At 31.1% G+C, this 25,421-nt stretch overlaps 1 protein-coding gene across 2 annotated transcripts in view; it reads left to right on the forward strand.

Annotated features, from left to right (window-relative positions):
• LOC132708634 (apolipophorins) overlaps positions 1-25,421 on the forward strand; it is a 219,457-nt gene that overhangs the window by 94,680 nt on the left and 99,356 nt on the right. For both annotated transcript variants that reach the window (XM_060681081.1, XM_060681082.1), the window contains exons 24-27: positions 16,341-16,493; positions 16,552-16,755; positions 23,160-23,315; positions 23,379-23,617. In XM_060681081.1, the coding sequence (XP_060537064.1) occupies positions 16,341-16,493; positions 16,552-16,755; positions 23,160-23,315; positions 23,379-23,617 (752 nt within the window). The remainder of the gene's footprint in view (positions 1-16,340; positions 16,494-16,551; positions 16,756-23,159; positions 23,316-23,378; positions 23,618-25,421) is intronic.

The raw sequence follows: 25,421 nt of genomic DNA on the forward strand, positions 1-25,421 counted from the left end.
TTAATAATTACCTCTGTCTCTTGCGTTTTTAATAATTTCCTCTGTCTTTTGCGTTTTTAATAGTTTCCTCTGTCTTTTGCGGTTTTAATAATTTGCTCTTTATTTTGCGGTTTTAATAATTTCTTCTCTTTTGCGTTGTTAATAAATTTATCTGTCTTTTGCGTTTTTAATAATTTTCTTTGTTTTTGCGTTTTTAATAATTTCCTCTGTCTTTAACATTTTTAATAATTTCCTCTGTCTTTTGCGATTTTATTAATTTGCTCTTATTTTGCATTTTTAATAATTTTCTGTTTTTGCGTTTCTAATAATTTCCTCCGTCTTTTACGTTTTTAATAACTTGCTCTGCCTTTTGCGTTGCTAATAATTTCCTCTCCCTTTTGCGTTTTTAATAATTACCTCTGTCTTTTGCGTTTTTAATAATTTCCTCTGCCTTTTGCGTTTTTAATAATTTTCTCTGTTTTTGCGTTTTTAATAATTTGCTCTTTATTTTGCGGTTTTAATAATTTCTTCTGTCTTTTGCATTTTTAATAATTTTCTCTGTCCTTTGCGTTTTTAATAACTTGCTCCTTATTTTGCGTTTTAATAATTTCCTCTGTCTTATGCGTTTTTAATAATTTCCTCTGTCTTTTGCGCTTTTAATAATTTCCTCTGTCCTTTGCGTTCTTAATATTTTCCTCTGTCTTTCGCGTTTTTATTAGTTTCCTCTCTCTTATGCGTTTTTAATAATTTCCTCCGTCTTTTACGTTTTTAATATCTTCCTCTGTCTTTTGCGTTGCTAATAATTTCCTCTGCCTTTTGCGTTTTTAATAATTTCCTCTGTCTTTTGCGTCTTTATTAATTTCCTCTGTCTTTTGCGTTTTTAATAATTTTCTCTGTTTTTGCGTTTCTAATAATTTCGTCTGTCCTTTGCGTTCTTAATATTTTCCTCTGTCTTTCGCGTTTTTATTAATTTCCTCTCTCTTATGCGTTTTTAATAATTTCCTCCGTCTTTTACGTTTTTAATAACTTCCTCTGTCTTTTGCGTTGTTAATAATTTCCTCTGCCTTTTGCGTTTTTAATAATTTCCTCTGTCTTTTGCGTCTTTAATAATTTCCTCTGTCTTTTGCGTTTTTAATAATTTTCTCTGTTTTTGCGTTTCTAATAATTTCCTCCGTCTTTTACATTTTTAATAGTTTTCTCTGTTTTCGCGTTTTTAATAATTTCCTCTGTCTTTTGCGTTTTTAAAAATTTCCTCCGTCTTTTGCATTGTTAATAATTTCCTCTACCTTTTGCGTTTTTAATAATTTGCTCTTTATTTTGCGGTTTTAATAATTTCCTCTCCCTTTTGCGTTTTTAATAATTTCCTCTGTCTTCTGCGTTTTTAATAATTTCCTCTGTCTTTTGCGTTTTTAATAACTTGCTACTTATTTTGCGTTTTAATCATTTCCTTTGTCTTTTGCGTTCTTAATAATTTCCTCTGTCTTTTGCGTTTTTATTAATTTCCTCTGTCTTTAACATTTTTATTAATTCCTCTGTCTTTTGCGATTTTAATAATTTTAATAATTTCCTCTGTCTTTTGCGTTTTTATTAATTTCCTCTGTCTTTAACATTTTTATTAATTCCTCTGTCTTTTGCGATTTTATTAATTTGCTCTTATTTTGCATTTTTAATAATTTTCTGTTTTTGCGTTTCTAATAATTTCCTCCGTTTTTTACGTTTTTAATAACTTCCTCTGTCTTTTGCGTTGCTAATAATTTCCTCTGCCTTTTTCGTTTTTAATAATTTCCTCTGTCTTTTCCGTTTTTAATAATTTCCTCTGTCTTTTGCGTTTTTAATAATTTACTCTGTCTTTTGCGTTTTTAATAATTTCCTCTGTCTTTAACATTTTTAATAACTTCCTCTGTCTTTGCGTTTTTATTAATTTGCTCTTATTTTGCATTTTTAATAATTTTCTGTTTTTGCGTTTCTAATAATTTCCTCCGTCTTTTACGTTTTTAATAACTTCCTCTGCCTTTTGCGTTGCTAATAATTTCCTCTCCCTTTTGCGTTTTTAATAATTTCCTCTGTTTTTTGCGTTTTTAATAATTACCTCTGTCTTTTGCGTTTTTAATAATTTCCTCTGTCTTTTGCGTTTTTAATAGTTTCCTCTGTCTTTTGCGTTTTTAATAATTTTCTCTTTATTTTGCGGTTTTAATAATTTCTTCTGTCTTTTGCGTTGTTAATAATTTTATCTGTCTTTTGCGTTTTTAATAATTTTCTTTGTTTTTGCGTTTTTAATAATTTCCTCTGTCTTTAACATTTTTAATAATTTCCTCTGTCTTTTGCGATTTTATTAATTTGCTCTTATTTTGCATTTTTAATAATTTTCTGTTTTTGCGTTTCTAATAATTTCCTCCGTCTTTTACGTTTTTAATAACTTGCTCTGCCTTTTGCGTTGCTAATAATTTCCTCTCCCTTTTGCGTTTTTAATAATTACCTCTGTCTTTTGCGTTTTTAATAATTTCCTCTGCCTTTTGCGTTTTTGATAATTTTCTCTGTTTTTGCGTTTTTAATAATTTGCTCTTTATTTTGCGGTTTTAATAATTTCTTCTGTCTTTTGCGTTGTTAATAATTTTATCTGTCTTTTGCGTTTTTAATATTTTTCTTTGTTTTTGCGTTTTTAATAATTTCCTCTGTCTTTAGCATTTTTAATAATTTCCTGTCTTTTGCGATTTTATTAATTTGCTCTTATTTTGCATTTTTAATAATTTTCTGTTTTTGCGTTTCTAATAATTTCCTCCGTCTTTTACGTTTTTAATAACTTCCTCTGCCTTTTGCGTTGCTAATAATTTCCTCTCCCTTTTGCGTTTTTAATAATTTCCTCTGTTTTTTGCGTTTTTAATAATTACCTCTGTCTCTTGCGTTTTTAATAATTTCCTCTGTCTTTTGCGTTTTTAATAGTTTCCTCTGTCTTTTGCGGTTTTAATAATTTGCTCTTTATTTTGCGGTTTTAATAATTTCTTCTCTTTTGCGTTGTTAATAATTTTATCTGTCTTTTGCGTTTTTAATAATTTTCTTTGTTTTTGCGTTTTTAATAATTTCCTCTGTCTTTAACATTTTTAATAATTTCCTCTGTCTTTTGCGATTTTATTAATTTGCTCTTATTTTGCATTTTTAATAATTTTCTGTTTTTGCGTTTCTAATAATTTCCTCCGTCTTTTACGTTTTTAATAACTTGCTCTGCCTTTTGCGTTGCTAATAATTTCCTCTCCCTTTTGCGTTTTTAATAATTACCTCTGTCTTTTGCGTTTTTAATAATTTCCTCTGCCTTTTGCGTTTTTAATAATTTCCTCTGTCTTTTGCGTTTTTAATAATTTCCTCTGTCCTTTGCGTTCTTAATATTTTCCTCTGTCTTTCGCGTTTTTATTAATTTCCTCTCTCTTATGCGTTTTTAATAATTTCCTCCGTCTTTTACGTTTTTAATATCTTCCTCTGTCTTTTGCGTTGCTAATAATTTCCTCTGCCTTTTGCGTTTTTAATATTTTCCTCTGTCTTTTGCGTTTTTAATGACTTCCTCTGTATTTTGCGTTGTCAATAAATTCTTCTGTCTTTAACATTTTTAATAATTTACTCTGTCTTTTGCGTTGTTAATAATTTCCTCTGTCTTTTGCGTTTTTAATAATTTCCTCTGTCTTATGCGTTTTTAATAATTTCGTCTGTCCTTTGCGTTGTTAATAATTTGCTCTGTCTTTTGCATTTTTAATAACTTCCTCTGTCTTTTGCGTGTGTTAATAATTTCCTCTGTCTTTTGAGTTTTTAATAACTTCTGTCTTTTGCATTTTTAATAATTTGCACCTTATTTTGCGTTTTTAATAATTTTCTCTGTTTTTGCGTTTTTAATAATTTCCTCTGTCTTTTGCGTTTTTAATAACTTGCTCCTTATTTTGCGTTTTAGTAATTTCCTTTGCCTTTTGGGTTTTCAATAACTTCCTCTGTCTTTTGCGTTGTTAATAATTTTCTCTGCCTTTAACGTTTTTAATTATTTCCTCTGCCTTTTGCGCTTTTAATAATTTCCTCTGTCCTTTGCGTTTTTAATAATTTCCTCTGTCTATTGCTTTTTTAATGACAACCTCTGTCTTTTGCGTTGTAAATAATTTCCTCTGTCTTTTGAGTTTTTAATAACTTCTGTCTTTTGCATTTTTAATAATTTGCACCTAATTTTGCGTTTTTAATAATTTTCTCTCTTTTTGCGTTTTTAATAATTTCCTCTGTCTTTTGCGTTTTTAATAACTTGCTCCTTATTTTGCGTTTTAATAATTTCCTCTGTCTTATGCGTTTTTAATAATTTCCTCTGTCTTTTGCGTTTTTAATAATTTCCTCTGTCCTTTGCGTTCTTAATATTTTCCTCTGTCTTTCGCGTTTTTATTAATTTCCTCTCTCTTATGCGTTTTTAATAATTTCCTCCGTCTTTTACGTTTTTAATATCTTCCTCTGTCTTTTGCGTTGCTAATAATTTCCTCTGCCTTTTGCGTTTTTAATAATTTCCTCTGTCTTTTGCGTCTTTATTAATTTCCTCTGTCTTTTGCGTTTTTAATAATTTTCTCTGTTTTTGCGTTTCTAATAATTTCCTCTGTCCTTTGCGTTCTTAATATTTTCCTCTGTCTTTCGCGTTTTTATTAATTTCCTCTCTCTTATGCGTTTTTAATAATTTCCTCCGTCTTTTACGTTTTTAATAACTTCCTCTGTCTTTTGCGTTGCTAATAATTTCCTCTGCCTTTTGCGTTTTTAATAATTTCCTCTGTCTTTTGCGTCTTTAATAATTTCCTCTGTCTTTTGCGTTTTTAATAATTTTCTCTGTTTTTGCGTTTCTAATAATTTCCTCCGTCTTTTACATTTTTAATAGTTTTCTCTGTTTTCGCGTTTTTAATAATTTCCTCTGTCTTTTGCGTTTTTAAAAATTTCCTCCGTCTTTTGCATTGTTAATAATTTCCTCTACCTTTTGCGTTTTTAATAATTTGCTCTTTATTTTGCGGTTTTAATAATTTCCTCTCTCTTTTGCGTTTTTAATAATTTCCTCTGTCTTCTGCGTTTTTAATAATTTCCTCTGTCTTTTGCCTTTTTAATAACTTGTTACTTATTTTGCGTTTTAATCATTTCCTTTGTCTTTTGCGTTTTTAATAATTTCCTCTGTCTTTTGCGTTTTTATTAATTTCCTCTGTCTTTAACATTTTTAATAATTCCTCTGTCTTTTGCGATTTTATTAATTTGCTCTTATTTTGCATTTTTAATAATTTTCTGTTTTTGCGTTTCTAATAATTTCCTCCGTTTTTTACGTTTTTAATAACTTCCTCTGTCTTTTGCGTTGCTAATAATTTCCTCTGCCTTTTTCGTTTTTAATAATTTCCTCTGTCTTTTCCGTTTTTAATAATTTCCTCTGTCTTTTGCGTTTTTAATAATTTACTCTGTCTTTTGCGTTTTTAATAATTTCCTCTGTCTTTAACATTTTTAATAACTTCCTCTGTCTTTGCGTTTTTATTAATTTGCTCTTATTTTGCATTTTTAATAATTTTCTGTTTTTGCGTTTCTAATAATTTCCTCCGTCTTTTACGTTTTTAATAACTTCCTCTGCCTTTTGCGTTGCTAATAATTTCCTCTCCCTTTTGCGTTTTTAATAATTTCCTCTGTTTTTTGCGTTTTTAATAATTACCTCTGTCTCTTGCGTTTTTAATAATTTCCTCTGTCTTTTGCGTTTTTAATAGTTTCCTCTGTCTTTTGCGGTTTTAATAATTTGCTCTTTATTTTGCGGTTTTAATAATTTCTTCTCTTTTGCGTTGTTAATAATTTTATCTGTCTTTTGCGTTTTTAATAATTTTCTTTGTTTTTGCGTTTTTAATAATTTCCTCTGTCTTTAACATTTTTAATAATTTCCTCTGTCTTTTGCGATTTTATTAATTTGCTCTTATTTTGCATTTTTAATAATTTTCTGTTTTTGCGTTTCTAATAATTTCCTCCGTCTTTTACGTTTTTAATAACTTGCTCTGCCTTTTGCGTTGCTAATAATTTCCTCTCCCTTTTGCGTTTTTAATAATTACCTCTGTCTTTTGCGTTTTTAATAATTTCCTCTGCCTTTTGCGTTTTTAATAATTTCCTCTGTCTTTTGCGTTTTTAATAATTTCCTCTGTCCTTTGCGTTCTTAATATTTTCCTCTGTCTTTCGCGTTTTTATTAATTTCCTCTCTCTTATGCGTTTTTAATAATTTCCTCCGTCTTTTACGTTTTTAATATCTTCCTCTGTCTTTTGCGTTGCTAATAATTTCCTCTGCCTTTTGCGTTTTTAATAATTTCCTCTGTCTTTTGCGTCTTTATTAATTTCCTCTGTCTTTTGCGTTTTTAATAATTTTCTCTGTTTTTGCGTTTCTAATAATTTCCTCTGTCCTTTGCGTTCTTAATATTTTCCTCTGTCTTTCGCGTTTTTATTAATTTCCTCTCTCTTATGCGTTTTTAATAATTTCCTCCGTCTTTTACGTTTTTAATAACTTCCTCTGTCTTTTGCGTTGCTAATAATTTCCTCTGCCTTTTGCGTTTTTAATAATTTCCTCTGTCTTTTGCGTCTTTAATAATTTCCTCTGTCTTTTGCGTTTTTAATAATTTTCTCTGTTTTTGCGTTTCTAATAATTTCCTCCGTCTTTTACATTTTTAGTAGTTTTCTCTGTTTTCGCGTTTTTAATAATTTCCTCTGTCTTTTGCGTTTTTAAAAATTTCCTCCGTCTTTTGCATTGTTAATAATTTCCTCTACCTTTTGCGTTTTTAATAATTTGCTATTTATTTTGCGGTTTTAATAATTTCCTCTCTCTTTTGCGTTTTTAATAATTTCCTCTGTCTTCTGCATTTTTAATAATTTCCTCTGTCTTTTGCGTTTTTAATAACTTGTTACTTATTTTGCGTTTTAATCATTTCCTTTGTCTTTTGCGTTTTTAATAATTTCCTCTGTCTTTTGCGTTTTTATTAATTTCCTCTGTCTTTAACATTTTTAATAATTCCTCTGTCTTTTGCGATTTTATTAATTTGCTCTTATTTTGCATTTTTAATAATTTTCTGTTTTTGCGTTTCTAATAATTTCCTCCGTTTTTTACGTTTTTAATAACTTCCTCTGTCTTTTGCGTTGCTAATAATTTCCTCTGCCTTTTTCGTTTTTAATAATTTCCTCTGTCTTTTCCGTTTTTAATAATTTCCTCTGTCTTTTGCGTTTTTAATAATTTACTCTGTCTTTTGCGTTTTTAATAATTTCCTCTGTCTTTAACATTTTTAATAACTTCCTCTGTCTTTGCGTTTTTATTAATTTGCTCTTATTTTGCATTTTTAATAATTTTCTGTTTTTGCGTTTCTAATAATTTCCTCCGTCTTTTACGTTTTTAATAACTTCCTCTGCCTTTTGCGTTGCTAATAATTTCCTCTCCCTTTTGCGTTTTTAATAATTTCCTCTGTTTTTTGCGTTTTTAATAATTACCTCTGTCTCTTGCGTTTTTAATAATTTCCTCTGTCTTTTGCGTTTTTAATAGTTTCCTCTGTCTTTTGCGGTTTTAATAATTTGCTCTTTATTTTGCGGTTTTAATAATTTCTTCTCTTTTGCGTTGTTAATAATTTTATCTGTCTTTTGCGTTTTTAATAATTTTCTTTGTTTTTGCGTTTTTAATAATTTCCTCTGTCTTTAACATTTTTAATAATTTCCTCTGTCTTTTGCGATTTTATTAATTTGCTCTTATTTTGCATTTTTAATAATTTTCTGTTTTTGCGTTTCTAATAATTTCCTCCGTCTTTTACGTTTTTAATAACTTGCTCTGCCTTTTGCGTTGCTAATAATTTCCTCTCCCTTTTGCGTTTTTAATAATTACCTCTGTCTTTTGCGTTTTTAATAATTTCCTCTGCCTTTTGCGTTTTTAATAATTTCCTCTGTCTTTTGCGTTTTTAATAATTTCCTCTGTCCTTTGCGTTCTTAATATTTTCCTCTGTCTTTCGCGTTTTTATTAATTTCCTCTCTCTTATGCGTTTTTAATAATTTCCTCCGTCTTTTACGTTTTTAATATCTTCCTCTGTCTTTTGCGTTGCTAATAATTTCCTCTGCCTTTTGCGTTTTTAATAATTTCCTCTGTCTTTTGCGTCTTTATTAATTTCCTCTGTCTTTTGCGTTTTTAATAATTTTCTCTGTTTTTGCGTTTCTAATAATTTCCTCTGTCCTTTGCGTTCTTAATATTTTCCTCTGTCTTTCGCGTTTTTATTAATTTCCTCTCTCTTATGCGTTTTTAATAATTTCCTCCGTCTTTTACGTTTTTAATAACTTCCTCTGTCTTTTGCGTTGCTAATAATTTCCTCTGCCTTTTGCGTTTTTAATAATTTCCTCTGTCTTTTGCGTCTTTAATAATTTCCTCTGTCTTTTGCGTTTTTAATAATTTTCTCTGTTTTTGCGTTTCTAATAATTTCCTCCGTCTTTTACATTTTTAATAGTTTTCTCTGTTTTCGCGTTTTTAATAATTTCCTCTGTCTTTTGCGTTTTTAAAAATTTCCTCCGTCTTTTGCATTGTTAATAATTTCCTCTACCTTTTGCGTTTTTAATAATTTGCTCTTTATTTTGCGGTTTTAATAATTTCCTCTCTCTTTTGCGTTTTTAATAATTTCCTCTGTCTTCTGCGTTTTTAATAATTTCCTCTGTCTTTTGCGTTTTTAATAACTTGTTACTTATTTTGCGTTTTAATCATTTCCTTTGTCTTTTGCGTTTTTAATAATTTCCTCTGTCTTTTGCGTTTTTATTAATTTCCTCTGTCTTTAACATTTTTAATAATTCCTCTGTCTTTTGCGATTTTATTAATTTGCTCTTATTTTGCATTTTTAATAATTTTCTGTTTTTGCGTTTCTAATAATTTCCTCCGTTTTTTACGTTTTTAATAACTTCCTCTGTCTTTTGCGTTGCTAATAATTTCCTCTGCCTTTTTCGTTTTTAATAATTTCCTCTGTCTTTTCCGTTTTTAATAATTTCCTCTGTCTTTTGCGTTTTTAATAATTTACTCTGTCATTTGCGTTTTTAATAATTTCCTCTGTCTTTAACATTTTTAATAACTTCCTCTGTCTTTGCGTTTTTATTAATTTGCTCTTATTTTGCATTTTTAATAATTTTCTGTTTTTGCGTTTCTAATAATTTCCTCCGTCTTTTACGTTTTTAATAACTTCCTCTGCCTTTTGCGTTGCTAATAATTTCCTCTCCCTTTTGCGTTTTTAATAATTTCCTCTGTTTTTTGCGTTTTTAATAATTACCTCTGTCTCTTGCGTTTTTAATAATTTCCTCTGTCTTTTGCGTTTTTAATAGTTTCCTCTGTCTTTTGCGGTTTTAATAATTTGCTCTTTATTTTGCGGTTTTAATAATTTCTTCTCTTTTGCGTTGTTAATAAATTTATCTGTCTTTTGCGTTTTTAATAATTTTCTTTGTTTTTGCGTTTTTAATAATTTCCTCTGTCTTTAACATTTTTAATAATTTCCTCTGTCTTTTGCGATTTTATTAATTTGCTCTTATTTTGCATTTTTAATAATTTTCTGTTTTTGCGTTTCTAATAATTTCCTCCGTCTTTTACGTTTTTAATAACTTGCTCTGCCTTTTGCGTTGCTAATAATTTCCTCTCCCTTTTGCGTTTTTAATAATTACCTCTGTCTTTTGCGTTTTTAATAATTTCCTCTGCCTTTTGCGTTTTTAATAATTTTCTCTGTTTTTGCGTTTTTAATAATTTGCTCTTTATTTTGCGGTTTTAATAATTTCTTCTGTCTTTTGCATTTTTAATAATTTTCTCTGTCCTTTGCGTTTTTAATAACTTGCTCCTTATTTTGCGTTTTAATAATTTCCTCTGTCTTATGCGTTTTTAATAATTTCCTCTGTCTTTTGCGTTTTTAATAATTTCCTCTGTCCTTTGCGTTCTTAATATTTTCCTCTGTCTTTCGCGTTTTTATTAGTTTCCTCTCTCTTATGCGTTTTTAATAATTTCCTCCGTCTTTTACGTTTTTAATATCTTCCTCTGTCTTTTGCGTTGCTAATAATTTCCTCTGCCTTTTGCGTTTTTAATAATTTCCTCTGTCTTTTGCGTCTTTATTAATTTCCTCTGTCTTTTGCGTTTTTAATAATTTTCTCTGTTTTTGCGTTTCTAATAATTTCCTCTGTCCTTTGCGTTCTTAATATTTTCCTCTGTCTTTCGCGTTTTTATTAATTTCCTCTCTCTTATGCGTTTTTAATAATTTCCTCCGTCTTTTACATTTTTAATAACTTCCTCTGTCTTTTGCGTTGTTAATAATTTCCTCTGCCTTTTGCGTTTTTAATAATTTCCTCTGTCTTTTGCGTCTTTAATAATTTCCTCTGTCTTTTGCGTTTTTAATAATTTTCTCTGTTTTTGCGTTTCTAATAATTTCCTCCGTCTTTTACATTTTTAATAGTTTTCTCTGTTTTCGCGTTTTTAATAATTTCCTCTGTCTTTTGCGTTTTTAAAAATTTCCTCCGTCTTTTGCATTGTTAATAATTTCCTCTACCTTTTGCGTTTTTAATAATTTGCTCTTTATTTTGCGGTTTTAATAATTTCCTCTCTCTTTTGCGTTTTTAATAATTTCCTCTGTCTTCTGCGTTTTTAATAATTTCCTCTGTCTTTTGCGTTTTTAATAACTTGCTACTTATTTTGCGTTTTAATCATTTCCTTTGTCTTTTGCGTTCTTAATAATTTCCTCTGTCTTTTGCGTTTTTATTAATTTCCTCTGTCTTTAACATTTTTATTAATTCCTCTGTCTTTTGCGATTTTAATAATTTTAATAATTTCCTCTGTCTTTTGCGTTTTTATTAATTTCCTCTGTCTTTAACATTTTTATTAATTCCTCTGTCTTTTGCGATTTTATTAATTTGCTCTTATTTTGCATTTTTAATAATTTTCTGTTTTTGCGTTTCTAATAATTTCCTCCGTTTTTTACGTTTTTAATAACTTCCTCTGTCTTTTGCGTTGCTAATAATTTCCTCTGCCTTTTTCGTTTTTAATAATTTCCTCTGTCTTTTCCGTTTTTAATAATTTCCTCTGTCTTTTGCGTTTTTAATAATTTACTCTGTCTTTTGCGTTTTTAATAATTTCCTCTGTCTTTAACATTTTTAATAACTTCCTCTGTCTTTGCGTTTTTATTAATTTGCTCTTATTTTGCATTTTTAATAATTTTCTGTTTTTGCGTTTCTAATAATTTCCTCCGTCTTTTACGTTTTTAATAACTTCCTCTGCCTTTTGCGTTGCTAATAATTTCCTCTCCCTTTTGCGTTTTTAATAATTTCCTCTGTTTTTTGCGTTTTTAATAATTACCTCTGTCTTTTGCGTTTTTAATAATTTCCTCTGTCTTTTGCGTTTTTAATAGTTTCCTCTGTCTTTTGCGTTTTTAATAATTTTCTCTTTATTTTGCGGTTTTAATAATTTCTTCTGTCTTTTGCGTTGTTAATAATTTTATCTGTCTTTTGCGTTTTTAATAATTTTCTTTGTTTTTGCGTTTTTAATAATTTCCTCTGTCTTTAACATTTTTAATAATTTCCTCTGTCTTTTGCGATTTTATTAATTTGCTCTTATTTTGCATTTTTAATAATTTTCTGTTTTTGCGTTTCTAATAATTTCCTCCGTCTTTTACGTTTTTAATAACTTGCTCTGCCTTTTGCGTTGCTAATAATTTCCTCTCCCTTTTGCGTTTTTAATAATTACCTCTGTCTTTTGCGTTTTTAATAATTTCCTCTGCCTTTTGCGTTTTTGATAATTTTCTCTGTTTTTGCGTTTTTAATAATTTGCTCTTTATTTTGCGGTTTTAATAATTTCTTCTGTCTTTTGCGTTGTTAATAATTTTATCTGTCTTTTGCGTTTTTAATATTTTTCTTTGTTTTTGCGTTTTTAATAATTTCCTCTGTCTTTAACATTTTTAATAATTTCCTGTCTTTTGCGATTTTATTAATTTGCTCTTATTTTGCATTTTTAATAATTTTCTGTTTTTGCGTTTCTAATAATTTCCTCCGTCTTTTACGTTTTTAATAACTTCCTCTGCCTTTTGCGTTGCTAATAATTTCCTCTCCCTTTTGCGTTTTTAATAATTTCCTCTGTTTTTTGCGTTTTTAATAATTACCTCTGTCTCTTGCGTTTTTAATAATTTCCTCTGTCTTTTGCGTTTTTAATAGTTTCCTCTGTCTTTTGCGGTTTTAATAATTTGCTCTTTATTTTGCGGTTTTAATAATTTCTTCTCTTTTGCGTTGTTAATAATTTTATCTGTCTTTTGCGTTTTTAATAATTTTCTTTGTTTTTGCGTTTTTAATAATTTCCTCTGTCTTTAACATTTTTAATAATTTCCTCTGTCTTTTGCGATTTTATTAATTTGCTCTTATTTTGCGTTTTTAATAATTTTCTTTGTTTTTGCGTTTTTAATAATTTCCTCTGTTTTTTCCGTTTTTAATAATTTCCTCTGTCTTTTGCGTTTTTAATAATTTCCTCTGTCTTTTGCGTTTTTAATAATTTACTCTGTCTTTTGCGTTTTTAATAATTTCCTCTGTTTTTTGCGTTTTTAATAATTTCCTCTGTCTTTAACATTTTTAATAATTTCCTCTGTGTTTGCGTTTTTATTAATTTGCTCTTATTTTGCATTTTTAATAATTTTCTGTTTTTGCGTTTCTAATAATTTCCTCTGTCTTTTGCTTTTTTAATAACTTCCTCTGTGTTTTGCGTTGTTAATAATTTCCTCTGTCTTTTGCGTTTTTAATAACTTCCTCTGTCTTTTGCGTTGTAAATAATATATTATCTCTTTAACATTTTTTATAATTTTCTAAAAAGGGCAGACTGTTATCTTCTTCAAGTTCTATTGTAAATTGAATGCTTCGGTGAATGGAATTCAGGTGTTCTAGAAATTTCGAAAGCTCCTCCTTGCCAAAAGGCCATACAACAAATACGTCATCAGCGTTTCTTGTCCATAGTTTTGGATTCAAATTTGCCTTCTCTTTCTTTTCGAAGTAAATCATGTAGAGGTTGGCAATCTCAGGTGAGAGAGATGATCCCAAGTTGTTTCTTTTAAATGAATTCTTCTATGGATTTCACCTTTCCGTAATAATAATTATTATGTCATATATTGAAAAACAAAGGTTTCTTAGATCCTAGTTATAGAGTTTTCTTGACTCTTTTATATGCTATTAGAATAGAGATATTTTTTGACCCGTGTATTTCGTATTTCATTTCAATAAACTTTTTGTTTAATCATGTTATCGGATTGAAACCTATAACTATCCGGTGCGGCGATATTTTTTTAAGTAAAACTCGCGGCAACCGCCATTATTGCCGAACCGCTTACGAACTTTACGTCCGCGATATTATGTTTCAACTAACAAACAGTCACGACCAATTCGAAGCGGGTCCGCGGGTGTTTCGAATTGAAGAAATTAAATTCAACACCGCAAGGGGTTTGTTTTTGCCCGGAACAACTTTCATATTAGTCTAGAAATTTACAAAATTGAACGTATCGCGTTTCTTTAAAGTAACACTATCTTTCCGAGCCAGAGGGTTTCGTAACGCGACGACACTCTCGTAAATATATCGATTTTAAAATCTTCAGAACTTCGACGCTAAAGGGAAAAGACGCACCAACATCGTTCCCGTCATACCCGGCGTTTTATTTTTTGTCATTTTTTTACTTAAAGGCTTTAATTTCCGAACATCCGCAAACTTTTGCTTTATACCGGACATTATGCAGTTGTGGGTTGTGTGGGACAGTATGACGGAACGGGTTGTTTTTCACTGCGTTCCTTCAGGGTTGTCGCCAAACGGATCTTTGATGGAGACTGAAAGAATTATCTCCTTAAAGACATTAAGAATTAATTTTTAATTTTTTAGGATAACCTAGGATTTTCAAAATAGCACCCTAGTGGGAGCAAAAACTTTTTAGAACCGGCACTTTTTTTGCAACATTTTGACACCAAAAATTTCAAAATCCTTTAAAAAATAAGCTCACAGTGAGGAAGAACATATAAGTAAATACATTTTTATAAAAACAAAATATTACTTAGGTGCATTTGCTTCTATTCATCATCAAGTCGGCATGATGGAAAATTCTGACAGTTTGTACATTTTTATCTGATTATCGATAAATTTTATTGTAAGTGAAGAAATGGAAATTTTAAAATAACACGGCTATCGTTCTTTTAAGTATAATCTTCCAGAAGACTACGGATATTGTAATTGGCTGTTAGATAAACATGACGAGAATAATAATGTCTTTAGCTTAATTTTGTTCACTGACGAGTGACGAATCTCAAATAATGCTATGTTTAATCGACAGAACAACAGATAAATAATCAAAGAATTATTCGTCCCGGACAGTTTCAAGAACGGTCTGCAATGTTTGAGCAGGAATGATAGGAAGGCGAATTATTGGTCCTGTTTTTTTTCATGCTGCCTTAACTGATGCACGATATTTACAGTTCCTAAGAAATGAAATTGAAGACTCGTTAGATAAATTACCTCTTGCCACGGACATTAAATATGTATTTTCAGCAGAATCGCAACACACGGTCCATTCAATTGTCCCCCTCGGTCACCGGACTTGACACTGCTAGATTTTTATGTTTGGGGGTAACCATTGACTACATTCTTTTTGTTTTCTTGTGTCACCCAGTATTTGGTGATGTTAGTATAAAATTTTAGAGATAACACAGGAAGTAGAGATAGTTCCCTCATAAAAAATAATGTCACTTCCTTTTTTTTATAAAAAAAATATTTCTGGTATTTTCACTGATTGCAGATTCTTATTTATCTTCAATTTCGACCATAGTCTGCTACAATTTGTAAATTTGTGAATTGACAAGTCTTTATATCAATTTAAGTTGACCTGAGTAAATGAAAGTAGGGTTATTACTCGTTGTTGCTGATAACGGCCACGCCTGGTTTAGCAGTGGGTGATAATAATTAAACAGTAGGAAAACGTACAGTGTTCATTTAGTTTATAGCGCTTAATCGCCTATGCGCACGTAATTCACATATAGTGCAGAAAATATCTTTTATCAAGGAAGTGTAAGCTTCAAACATTTCAACTGCTAATGTGATTTGAAATTTTCGCTATCATTTAACGTCTTGAGCTAAATATAACACAAAATCCCTAAAATTTAATTTAATAGACAAGTTCAGAAGATAGAAAAAGAGTTATTTGCAAAAGTTTGAAGTGGCTATATTTCGATAAAAAACGAACACGGACATCCGGAATAATAATTTCTGTTCATTCTGCTTTTTTTTTAATACCATATGTTGTTAAATTGGTTTGAGTATTATTAAAAGCAAAGCAGAGCTTCCCAGGAATATACATTTCAGGTTTTCACTTTTACAACTAATGAAGCTCTTTAAAAATAAACAAATCATCAGTATTTGAGTTTTCTTAATCTTATTGTGTTTAGTGTTGTTTTATTTTGAATGCGTGTTTCTTTATTATCAGTTACCATATACAATTAACCGATTTTATTAATTAGCTAAACGATGCTTAAATATTTAATTTGTTTTATTTAAGTGGGAATATTTGTATAAAAGTAGACCCTACTCAATTCCAGGATAATAATTTCTGTTCGTTGTAGTTTTTACTTAATACCCGACGAACTTCTAAGTGAGACACCCTCTAGCATCTATATTTAGTCTTTTTATTTTTATAATTTACGAGACTCATTGAAAATTAAAAAAATATTGGTAGTTAAGTTTTCTGAATCTTTTTGATAAATTAAAATAAGCAATTACCCGATTCTATTAATACACTAAACCATCTTAAATGTTTAATTTTCCTTGCTTAAGTGGGAATATTTTTATAAAAGTAGACATTGCGTCAATTCCAGCATAACAATTTCTGTTCGTTGCAGTTTCTTCTTAATACTCGAAGAACTTCTTGGTGAGACACTCTGTAGATATAGTAACTTGCGTTAGTTGTAATTAAGTGACTGATTAGACGCAAAACGAAAACGAAAATATAGTTTCATGTTTGTTTTAGTTTAGTTTTTTTGTTCATTCGTATTCATTTTTTATCAATCACCATCAACAAATAGCCGATTATTACACTAAACGACACAATTAAATATTTAATTTATGCTATTCCGGTATAAACGAAAATCACTAGGTAAACTTTCCAAATCGATCCGTACGAAAAATGGTCTGCCAAATAAGTTTTGATAAGCCGCGAGACCAGATTGGGTTTTTCTGACCCTCGTCTGCACGCACGTAAAAATCTGAACCGCAAACAACTCCCCTATAAGAAGTTTTTTAATCCTGTTACAAAGTATATTATTTACCTGACTTTTCCAACGCCGAAGTTTACATTTGGTATATTTTGCAGGACGTTCTTACTATGAGCAATCATTTAGAGATTTCGACGCCCTATAGTGTGTTCAAAACCGCATCGTCCCTATTTAGACTCAGCATTATCAACCAAAGGCAGTATTCATTCCGAATAGGATTTAACTACCAAAACGAAAGCAACCGGATCGATGTGAGTATTGAAAAAAAAAATCAACGTTTCATTCCCAAGCTGCTTCTCGTTTTCACAGACCGAATTATTTGCCGAATACAACGTAGATCGCCGCGACATCGACGAAAACACCCACAACGTAACTTTGGAAGTAAAGACCCCCTTTAGAGTGTTTCCGAAGTTAAATTTGTTTGGAGCTTACGAAACTGAGGAGAATTTTTATCGCACCAGGCTATTATTCAACACAAATAAGAGCGATGTATCTTTGGATGCAACCACTGAGGTAAGTATACCAGGGACTGTTCGATTTTTCTAACGGAACGGACGCTGATTTGTTTTTACTCCTCCGGTATATCACTTACACCTACTTAGTTAATAATCATTTTTCTAATTTTCTTTGGTATAATTTGGGGTTTGTTCAGAAATGCGAATCATCAATAATCAGTTATAGGAGGTGAGTCTTACTGGTTTCTCTTTGCCTTAGCAAAATGGATATCTGACTCAAGATGAAGTGCTAACCGCAAATACGCGTATATTCAGTTATTTCAAAATACCGCGCTCAGCTGACTCTTAGCACCATAAAATGACCGTGTATTGTAAGCAACTATTTACACCGACATCTTCGCGTATTGTTTTCTCTCCAAACAACTGTTTTCAATTCATGCCAGATATTATTCGATTGCAAATCGTAAGGCCAACTTCTCTAGTTAAAATATATCAGTTCTAAAATACTATTTTGGTATTGTTGAATCGGTCCTTCTTTAAATATTTTTGCAAGATAGCCCAAAAAGATTTGTTCTGCTCATTGGCTTGGTACTTTTGATTGAGTCGTTTTATCCTGAGGACGCCAGGTGGGTTTGGTTATTATGACAAGTCTCCAGAAGATTATTGTTCAGGATGAATCCAACATTTCGTTTTAATCTTTCCATTAAAAAAGAGAAAGTAACAGGTTTTCAGATACTAACTGCAGCAGCTATACAATTTTAATCACAGCCAATAGCAACGGCGAAATAACCAATCTTTCAAAATTAATATATGACTTTAACAGATCTTTTTACGAAGGAGATTTCACTAGTGGATTTGACGAATGTTAATGAAACCTGAAAATTCTCTTGGAGAGACAGCTGTAGGCACTGATCACTGATCCGAATAAACCCCCACATTGCTGAGTCTCTTGGGGAGGTAGGGAGCAATAAGTCCTTAAACTAAATTATTAAAAAAATATATTTGTTTTTACGTCAGTAAGTCTCAATATTTCAGTATTTGTTGATATTTTATTAGTTCATTCTTTTAAGTGAATCTTAATGATCTTTTCTTCTATTAAAAGGTCCATAAAAATTAAATATTTACATTAGTCGCGTCACTTGTTTACTAGCCAGTGGCCTCCATATTACACTGCTGACTTAAACAAGAGGTACGTTCCTTATTACTTTTGTCATGGACTTTTCCAGAATCAGACTAGTTTTGGTTAGTTCTAGTTGATTTATTACGGCAAACTATTATATTAATTATAATTTTACCACTATAGTTCCTGATTGCTACTCTAATTACCAGTAACTATATAATAATCTACATTTATTCAGCACTTGGCTACTACAATTTTTTACTAAAAATATGCATTCCTAATATCATTTGGTGGTTCGTTAAATAGGAATTTTCGAATTGCAGATGCCAAGCTATAATTTTATTATCTTAGATTAAAACTATGCACATATATATAAGTTGAAATTCAATTTTTCTTTTCAATTTATTAGATAAATAAAATATTCCCTAGGTGAATCGTTCAAAAATATTGATACTTCCGAGCTGTAAAGTTATTTGCAGTTTGGTTCGAAGAATTTAATTTTAATCTATTTTGATAGAAACAATTATATTACCTTGAGTTCACATCTCCTATCAGTGAATAATCACCACCAGATACATACAAATAAATTAACAAAACAATTCTTTTGAGATCGTTAATATATAAAGTAAATAAAAGTGGCCCAAGAAGGCTGCCCTGCGGTATGCCTAATATACTTTCTTTCCTTTGGGACACCTTACCCCAATTTCTCACTTTTCTGAGATCCTTCACACATTCCCATTTAACGCACGACCTTCTGCACCATAAATGTTCGATTTTTTGGGAAGAATACCATCTATCTACTATTTGAAAGGCTTGTTTATGATCCACAAAAACGCCTACCACTATTTTCCTTTGCGAATCTTCTGTCTTCAATTCGTACAAAGGTAATACTCACAACAATGTTGCTTGCAAAATCCACTATTTGCTGCAAAAAATATTTTAGCTGATCCCAGAAAACAGGCTCAATAATTTTATTTATCACAGGACAAAACTCCGACAGAGCTTTTGGTAAAGGTAATACTACCAGTCTTTAAATCGCGGTTTGATTAACGAGGTGTCAATTAAATGTAGAAGGGGATACCCAGCCTCATAAAAATGATTTACTAATTTTATTTATTTATTTATTTATTTACGGTTTAACCAATTTACAAAACTGTTATATACATTAAAGGCAAAGAGGGTGAATAAACTCCATAATTTGCGCCATGGTAAGGTAATGCCAACCATTCAGAATTTTAGAGAGAAAAACTAAATCACCCTGAAATTTTCTGGTTTGAAGAGTATCAATATTGAAGGCCTTAGTTATAATACTGTAGTTGATCTATACCCATTATAGATATTGATATGCGCCTTTGAAGCCAAAGATCTTAAAAATACTTTCTGAACGGCTTCGATGTTATCTATATAGCAGGCATAACATGGAGACCATGCCACAGATGCATACTCCAGTCTAGAGCGAACCAAAGAGATATAAAGAAGTTTAAAGCAATGTAACAATGTTTCTAGCAAAGCAACAAACCCAAGGACTCGCATAGACCTGTTTACCAGCTCCGTAAAATGTGACACAAAACTTAGTTTAGAATCGAAGCAAACACCCAAGTCTTTAATGCTGGTGATGGCATTGGTCTGGGCTATATCGATTGTGAACCATACTCAACGAACGACTAAAGCTAATACTGCAGCATTTTTTACATTGAACGGAAGACTATTAATCTTAGACCACATGCAAACACTGTCCACGTCCCTTTGAAGCAGCAGAGTATCCTCGCGGGATCCAACCTTCCTGAATATGTTCAAATCATCCTCAAACAAAAGACACTGCGACGCCGAAACTACATTAAAAATATCATTTGTAAACAAGTTAAAAAGATTGGGTCCAGTGTGAGAACCTTGGGGGACTCCCGAAAAAATATCAATTTTAGCTAAGACATAATTATTAATACGAACCAACTGAGTACGACCATACAGATACAGCTTAGAGACAAGGTGCACATGACCCACATGGTCCAAAACCTTCGAGAAATCAGTGTAGACACAAAACACCTGACCAAACTCCTCAAAGGCGTTCAATAAAAAATGTTGGTATATGAGTAAATTTGTTACGGTAGATCTACCCTATACAAATCCATGCTGTTGATCAGTCAGAATTCCTCTGCAATGCCACGAAAGTCTTTCACAAAATAACTTATCTAGCTGTTTAGGAACCACCGCAAAAGTATGCAAAAGTCTCTATAATTAGCGACATCGTTCTTATCATCACTCTAGTGAATCGGTAGCAAATTGCTAACCTTCCAAAAGTCAGGAAAAATACCTGAAGACAAGGACAGATTAAATATATGCTCTAGTGCCCTACTCAAAGCACACACGCAATTCTTAATCAAGATTGATGGAATCCCGTCAGGCCCATGGCAAAATCCAGTCTGTAAGTTCATAATACTCTCAAATACCTCAGTAAGTGAAACGCGCATGGAGTTGAACTGTAACCTATAGTCAAAACTATAATTAGGAATCACACCCCTATACTTTTCATAAGTAGAAGCAAAGTGCTTTGCAAACAAGCCAACAATATCCTGGCCACAGTCGGCAAAAATATTTTGAGTCATACTTGACATCCTGATTAATGTTCATTATATGTGCACTGTAGCACTCACTACGCAGTGCCTTACACTGATCCCTTGAGCCACAGAAATTAAAATAATAATCAACAATTAAGTTCTCGAGATCATGACTAAACCATACGGGAAGACTTAAAAGTCATAATAAAAGACATCATAATTTAAACCAATATCACAATCAATAGGCAACATAATCTCATAAGCCAGGTGATGCTCTGCAATAGTCAATATGCTCTCGAATGCAACACAAACCAGAGCCACAGGCAAACTCATAAATATCAGATCCAAGAATCTGCCAAACTTATTTGGGATACAGTTAGCTTGACCTAAATTATGATAATTACAACAGGGACACAGCAGATATGCAGACGTGCCAGGCTTCATACTCACTACACACCAACCACTCTCAGAATTATGCCAAACCACACTAGGTAAATTGAAGTCACCACCAATCAACCCATCACAATTTACGTATTCAGCCAAGAGGTCTGAAGTAGAGGAAGTAGACTCCTCATACACTGAAGTTGGTGACGAGAGAGGAATATAAGCCGCACCAAGAATAATTTTTTTCACTCCGAACGAAACATGCACAAAAATATGTTCCACAACAGAAACATGAACCATGTGTGGCTTTAACTGTCTAGAGTATCACCCATTTGGCCCCAGTGGGGCGTTAATGCACATCCATTTAGAAATTATTATTATCACTACTATTATTACTACTAAAGGACATAAAACCGTAGAAATCGCTAATTTATGTGTAAAGGAATGATCTTATATACGACAAATTTGTATTACATTTTCAGGTAAATCCAAAATAGTAAAAAAAATATTTTGAATTTGTATTGCCATTTTTGTTAAGATGTAGATTACATCGCAGAAAACATACATTGGAAATACTATATTGATTATGCTTTATTTAAACTTTGTTATTGCATGTCTAGACAAGTCAGCGCATGTAGAATAAACATCGAACAATTAGTGCGTTCCTTAGTATTAGTTTGTGCCTTGTGCAGTGAACGTTTCAGTTCATAAAATATGGCATTTCCGAGGTATTTGACTCAAAAGGAATTAGAGGCGGCTGTGGAGGAGATCGTGATGCATGAGGACAATAACGATGAAAGTCGTAAGTATTATTTGGGTTTATGTATTCTTATGTATTGTAGTGTTCCATTCCTTGTAAATTTATGCTAAAAATAACGTGAAAAAATATTTACAGAACATATTGACGCGGTCTATATTCCACCCGACGCGGATACCTTGACTGACGAAGAAGATATGAACGATAACATAAATCTACAAGAGTTTGGGGAACCAACTGATTCGAGTTACATACACCGAATGATACAGCTGTCCTTCAACAGTCCTGTAATTTATCAACTACTGAATCTGTATGGGACTAATCAGATGATGAAAGCCTGGAATTCAAATGAAGACGTATGCTTTCCGCAATCGACAGGCTTGATTCTAATGTCAAATGGAAGAAAGGTCAGATTGAGTACACTCACACACCTGTATTCGATGAATTTGGATCATGTGAGGAACTAAAAAATAGGCTTTCTGGAAAAACTCCGCTTGAAATATTTTTTACGTTTTTTATGACGAAGTGATTGATTTGATTTTAAATCTTTCATTGCTTTGCGACTTTTAAAAACTGATAAAACAATTACTCAAGAAATCTTGCACCTGCCATGGATGAAGTGCGTTATGATAATCAAGGTCACCTCATGATTGTTCATGCTAATAAAGCCCGAAGGAGATGTAGAATCTGCCACAACCACACAATTTATGTTTGTAATAAGTGTAATGTGCATTTACATACTTCATGCTTTGTAAAATATCACCAAAAATGAAACCGGGTGTTACCATAAAATATTTTGCGTTTTTTTGTATCCAATCAGGTTCTATTTGGAAAACAATCTACTTTTGGTTGTTTTGTGTTGAATTTGAACTTTCTTTTGTTTATTTATTTATAAATTATATGTATATCTTATGTGCCCCAAAACATTATTTAATGTTTTTTCCCAGTGGTTCGTTTACGCACCAGTATTTTTTTGTATGTTTCGAGTTTTTATTTTTTATTTTTTTGACACATGTAATGTATTCTTAAGTGCAATAAAATAAATCATTTCAAAGCAAAAAAGTATTTTTTTTATGCTTGGGATAATATGGGTTAAGCGGTTATTCTTCCACCAATATATTAATTTTTGTCCTTAATGTGATTAGTTAGATTAGTTCAATATTAGTCATTTTATTCATTCATTTATTCATCTCCCGTAATTTTTTTATAAATTACTGCGATTCGAATTTTTATTAATTGATTTAAAAAATAAAGTAATAAGATATAGAGCGTCTTTATTTACGTTAGAACTGAGGTTACTAATACAGGATTGTAAAATATTCCGTGCAAAATGGTTAAGCTCAGCCTGGCAAAACTTATCTAACCATTTACATTTTAGAAAGTTTCTTGTCGTAGGAAACCTCTAACGCGGTACGAGGCAGACAATCGAAGCAACCCCGCGGTAGAACGATCTCCCGGGGCTCATAATAAAACCAGTGAACTGTCTGGAATGATAACTAACATCACTAGAATAAAACGTTAACAGTCGCAAATTCGGGTATAAAGTTGACACGTTGGGAATTGAGATTTTATAACTCGCTCGCTTTACTCTGAGCTTTACTTAGGAAAATGTTTATGTATAACTTATCTGGATTTTATAATTTTAGATCGACGAGGACTGGTTAGGCCTCACCGCCGATTTTTACGCAAAAACTCCGATCATAAGCTTGCCACAGTGTCAGCTTCGTTTTACAAAACTTATGTCCTATTCCGACAATTACGTCGAAGTTCGTTTCAAAGTTCCGGAGAGATTTAAATCTGAAGTAAGAAATATGACGAGCCCGCTTTTCGGGCATAAAATAACTTTTAACAAATTATTTTTTTAGGTTTATTTTCGGACGTCGTGGTTAATTAAAAGTCTGAAACAGTTTCGGACCATTTTGCAACTGGAGTCCCCGTTCGCTGGTTTAGAAAACACCACTGTCGGCGTAAACGTCCTATCTTCTAGCATTAAAACGACCCTCTGGGCTTTTGTTCAAGTAAAACCCCTTGAAATTGAAGTGAATTCCACGTTAGAGGATAACGTCTTACACTGCGTTTCGTTATTGCAATTTAACGAGAAACGGTAAGTCTATTTAAGGCGTATTTGTTCAGTTTTTGTTTCTGACCCATCTACCTGTACGGGATGAACACCGCGTTTAACTTACAATTTGGCTGCATCTCGTCTCGTTTCTAATAAATAGGAACGTGATAATTAGAGTTCGGATTGTTTTGCACAGAAGATGCTCAAAATATGTCTGCTTTTCCCAAAAAATATGTCAATTGTATGCTTTTTTCTACCGTCTATGTACTTTTATGCCCTTTATTTTTTACATATATTGTTTATTGAAAATCAAGGAAAGAATAGCCAAACTTCGAAAAAAATTACATTATATAAAAATAATAATGCTTAATTAGGAATATTTATTAACATAGTTAATAATAAATTTGTGATTTATATCTATATACTTATACCTTACCCATATTAAAGCATTATGGTAAAAACTATGTAGTTTTACAATCACATATATTATTATTATTATTGTACCAGTTGACAATTAGATACTGTTCTAAATTTTCTATGGTTAATTTTTGTCTTTTATCGCTTAATACGCTTTTGTACTTGGAGAACGTCCTTTCGACGTCGACCGAAGTAATTGGCGCGCATTTAAATGATGCAAGATGTTCTGGTTCCAAATAATGTCATTCCTTATCAACAGTCGCATCTAATGAAATTTTAAGTAACTTTTGAAACCCTTCATTTTTTGTTGTTGTTATATTTATGAAAAATAATTTCCCTATTCTGCTTGGAACTTTGCTACTTCGAAATTGACTCTAACGAATACATTGGTTTGATCTCTAATTTTTTATTAGAGCCACATAAAAATTAAAGTTAACTTTGATATTTGTCAACTGATCTATAACTTCACATTTTTCATATATATTATTTTTTATTTAAAATCTGAATCTAAAAAATTTAATACAGTGTTTTTTATTTGGTTAAAGTGATTCGCGTGAAATAAGACTGCGTTTAACCACGTTTCCCATCGAGTAATTACAGGTTCAGGAGGTAAAGGAACATTTGGCTATGTTTCTCTATAAACTTGAACTCGAAGAAGTGTTTTAGCAAATATTTTTTTACGTTCTAAATTAAAGAATTAACTTTACTTAACTCTATTTATTCCATGCGCCAAGGAAGTCACCTGGATTAAATTTTTATAATTTTTGTTTAAATTTAACCCTGCGTTGGTCATATACGCTGCTGCGTCGTTGACTAAGAGAAGTATTTTATCAGTTGGTACTATATCTGGAGCAAAAAAAGCCATTAAGCTTTCATTTACAAATCGAACAATCTCTATACTGTTAGTTTTTTCCAACTGTTTTGTACTTATTAAATAAAATTTTGGTAAAATATTTTCATTCAAAACACCAACCAATAAATTCGCAACATAGCGACCACAAGCATCTGTTGTTTCGTTTGTAACAATGCAAAGATGCTGATTTTTAATTGCAGTTTTGGGATTGAAACTTACATAATTTTTTCTTAATGTACTTTCATGAGGTACATTTTTGTTGAAAAAATGTTTCTAAAAACTGTTTAAATTTACTGTTTAGTACCTTATTAAGGGGAATATTTGTACTTAACAGCGCTACACATAAGTGTAAATAAAAGTTGTCTTGATCAGTTGTTCTTGAAGATGCCGCTATTTCAAATTAATTAATGAGAACGTACCACAAGCCTTGCAGATTACTTCTTCTTTTTCCAAAGATAGCTCTGGATGATTTTTAATCCATACAGACACCAAATGATAATTCAGTTTCGGCATTTTCAATTCAATGATAGTTAACAGTAAATAAAATATTTAACATGCTTGGAAAAAATCAAAAGT

This window comes from Cylas formicarius, unplaced genomic scaffold (assembly GCF_029955315.1).
Source record: "Cylas formicarius isolate icCylForm1 unplaced genomic scaffold, icCylForm1.1 PGA_scaffold_12__32_contigs__length_19106922, whole genome shotgun sequence".
Taxonomy (NCBI): domain Eukaryota; kingdom Metazoa; phylum Arthropoda; class Insecta; order Coleoptera; family Brentidae; genus Cylas; species Cylas formicarius.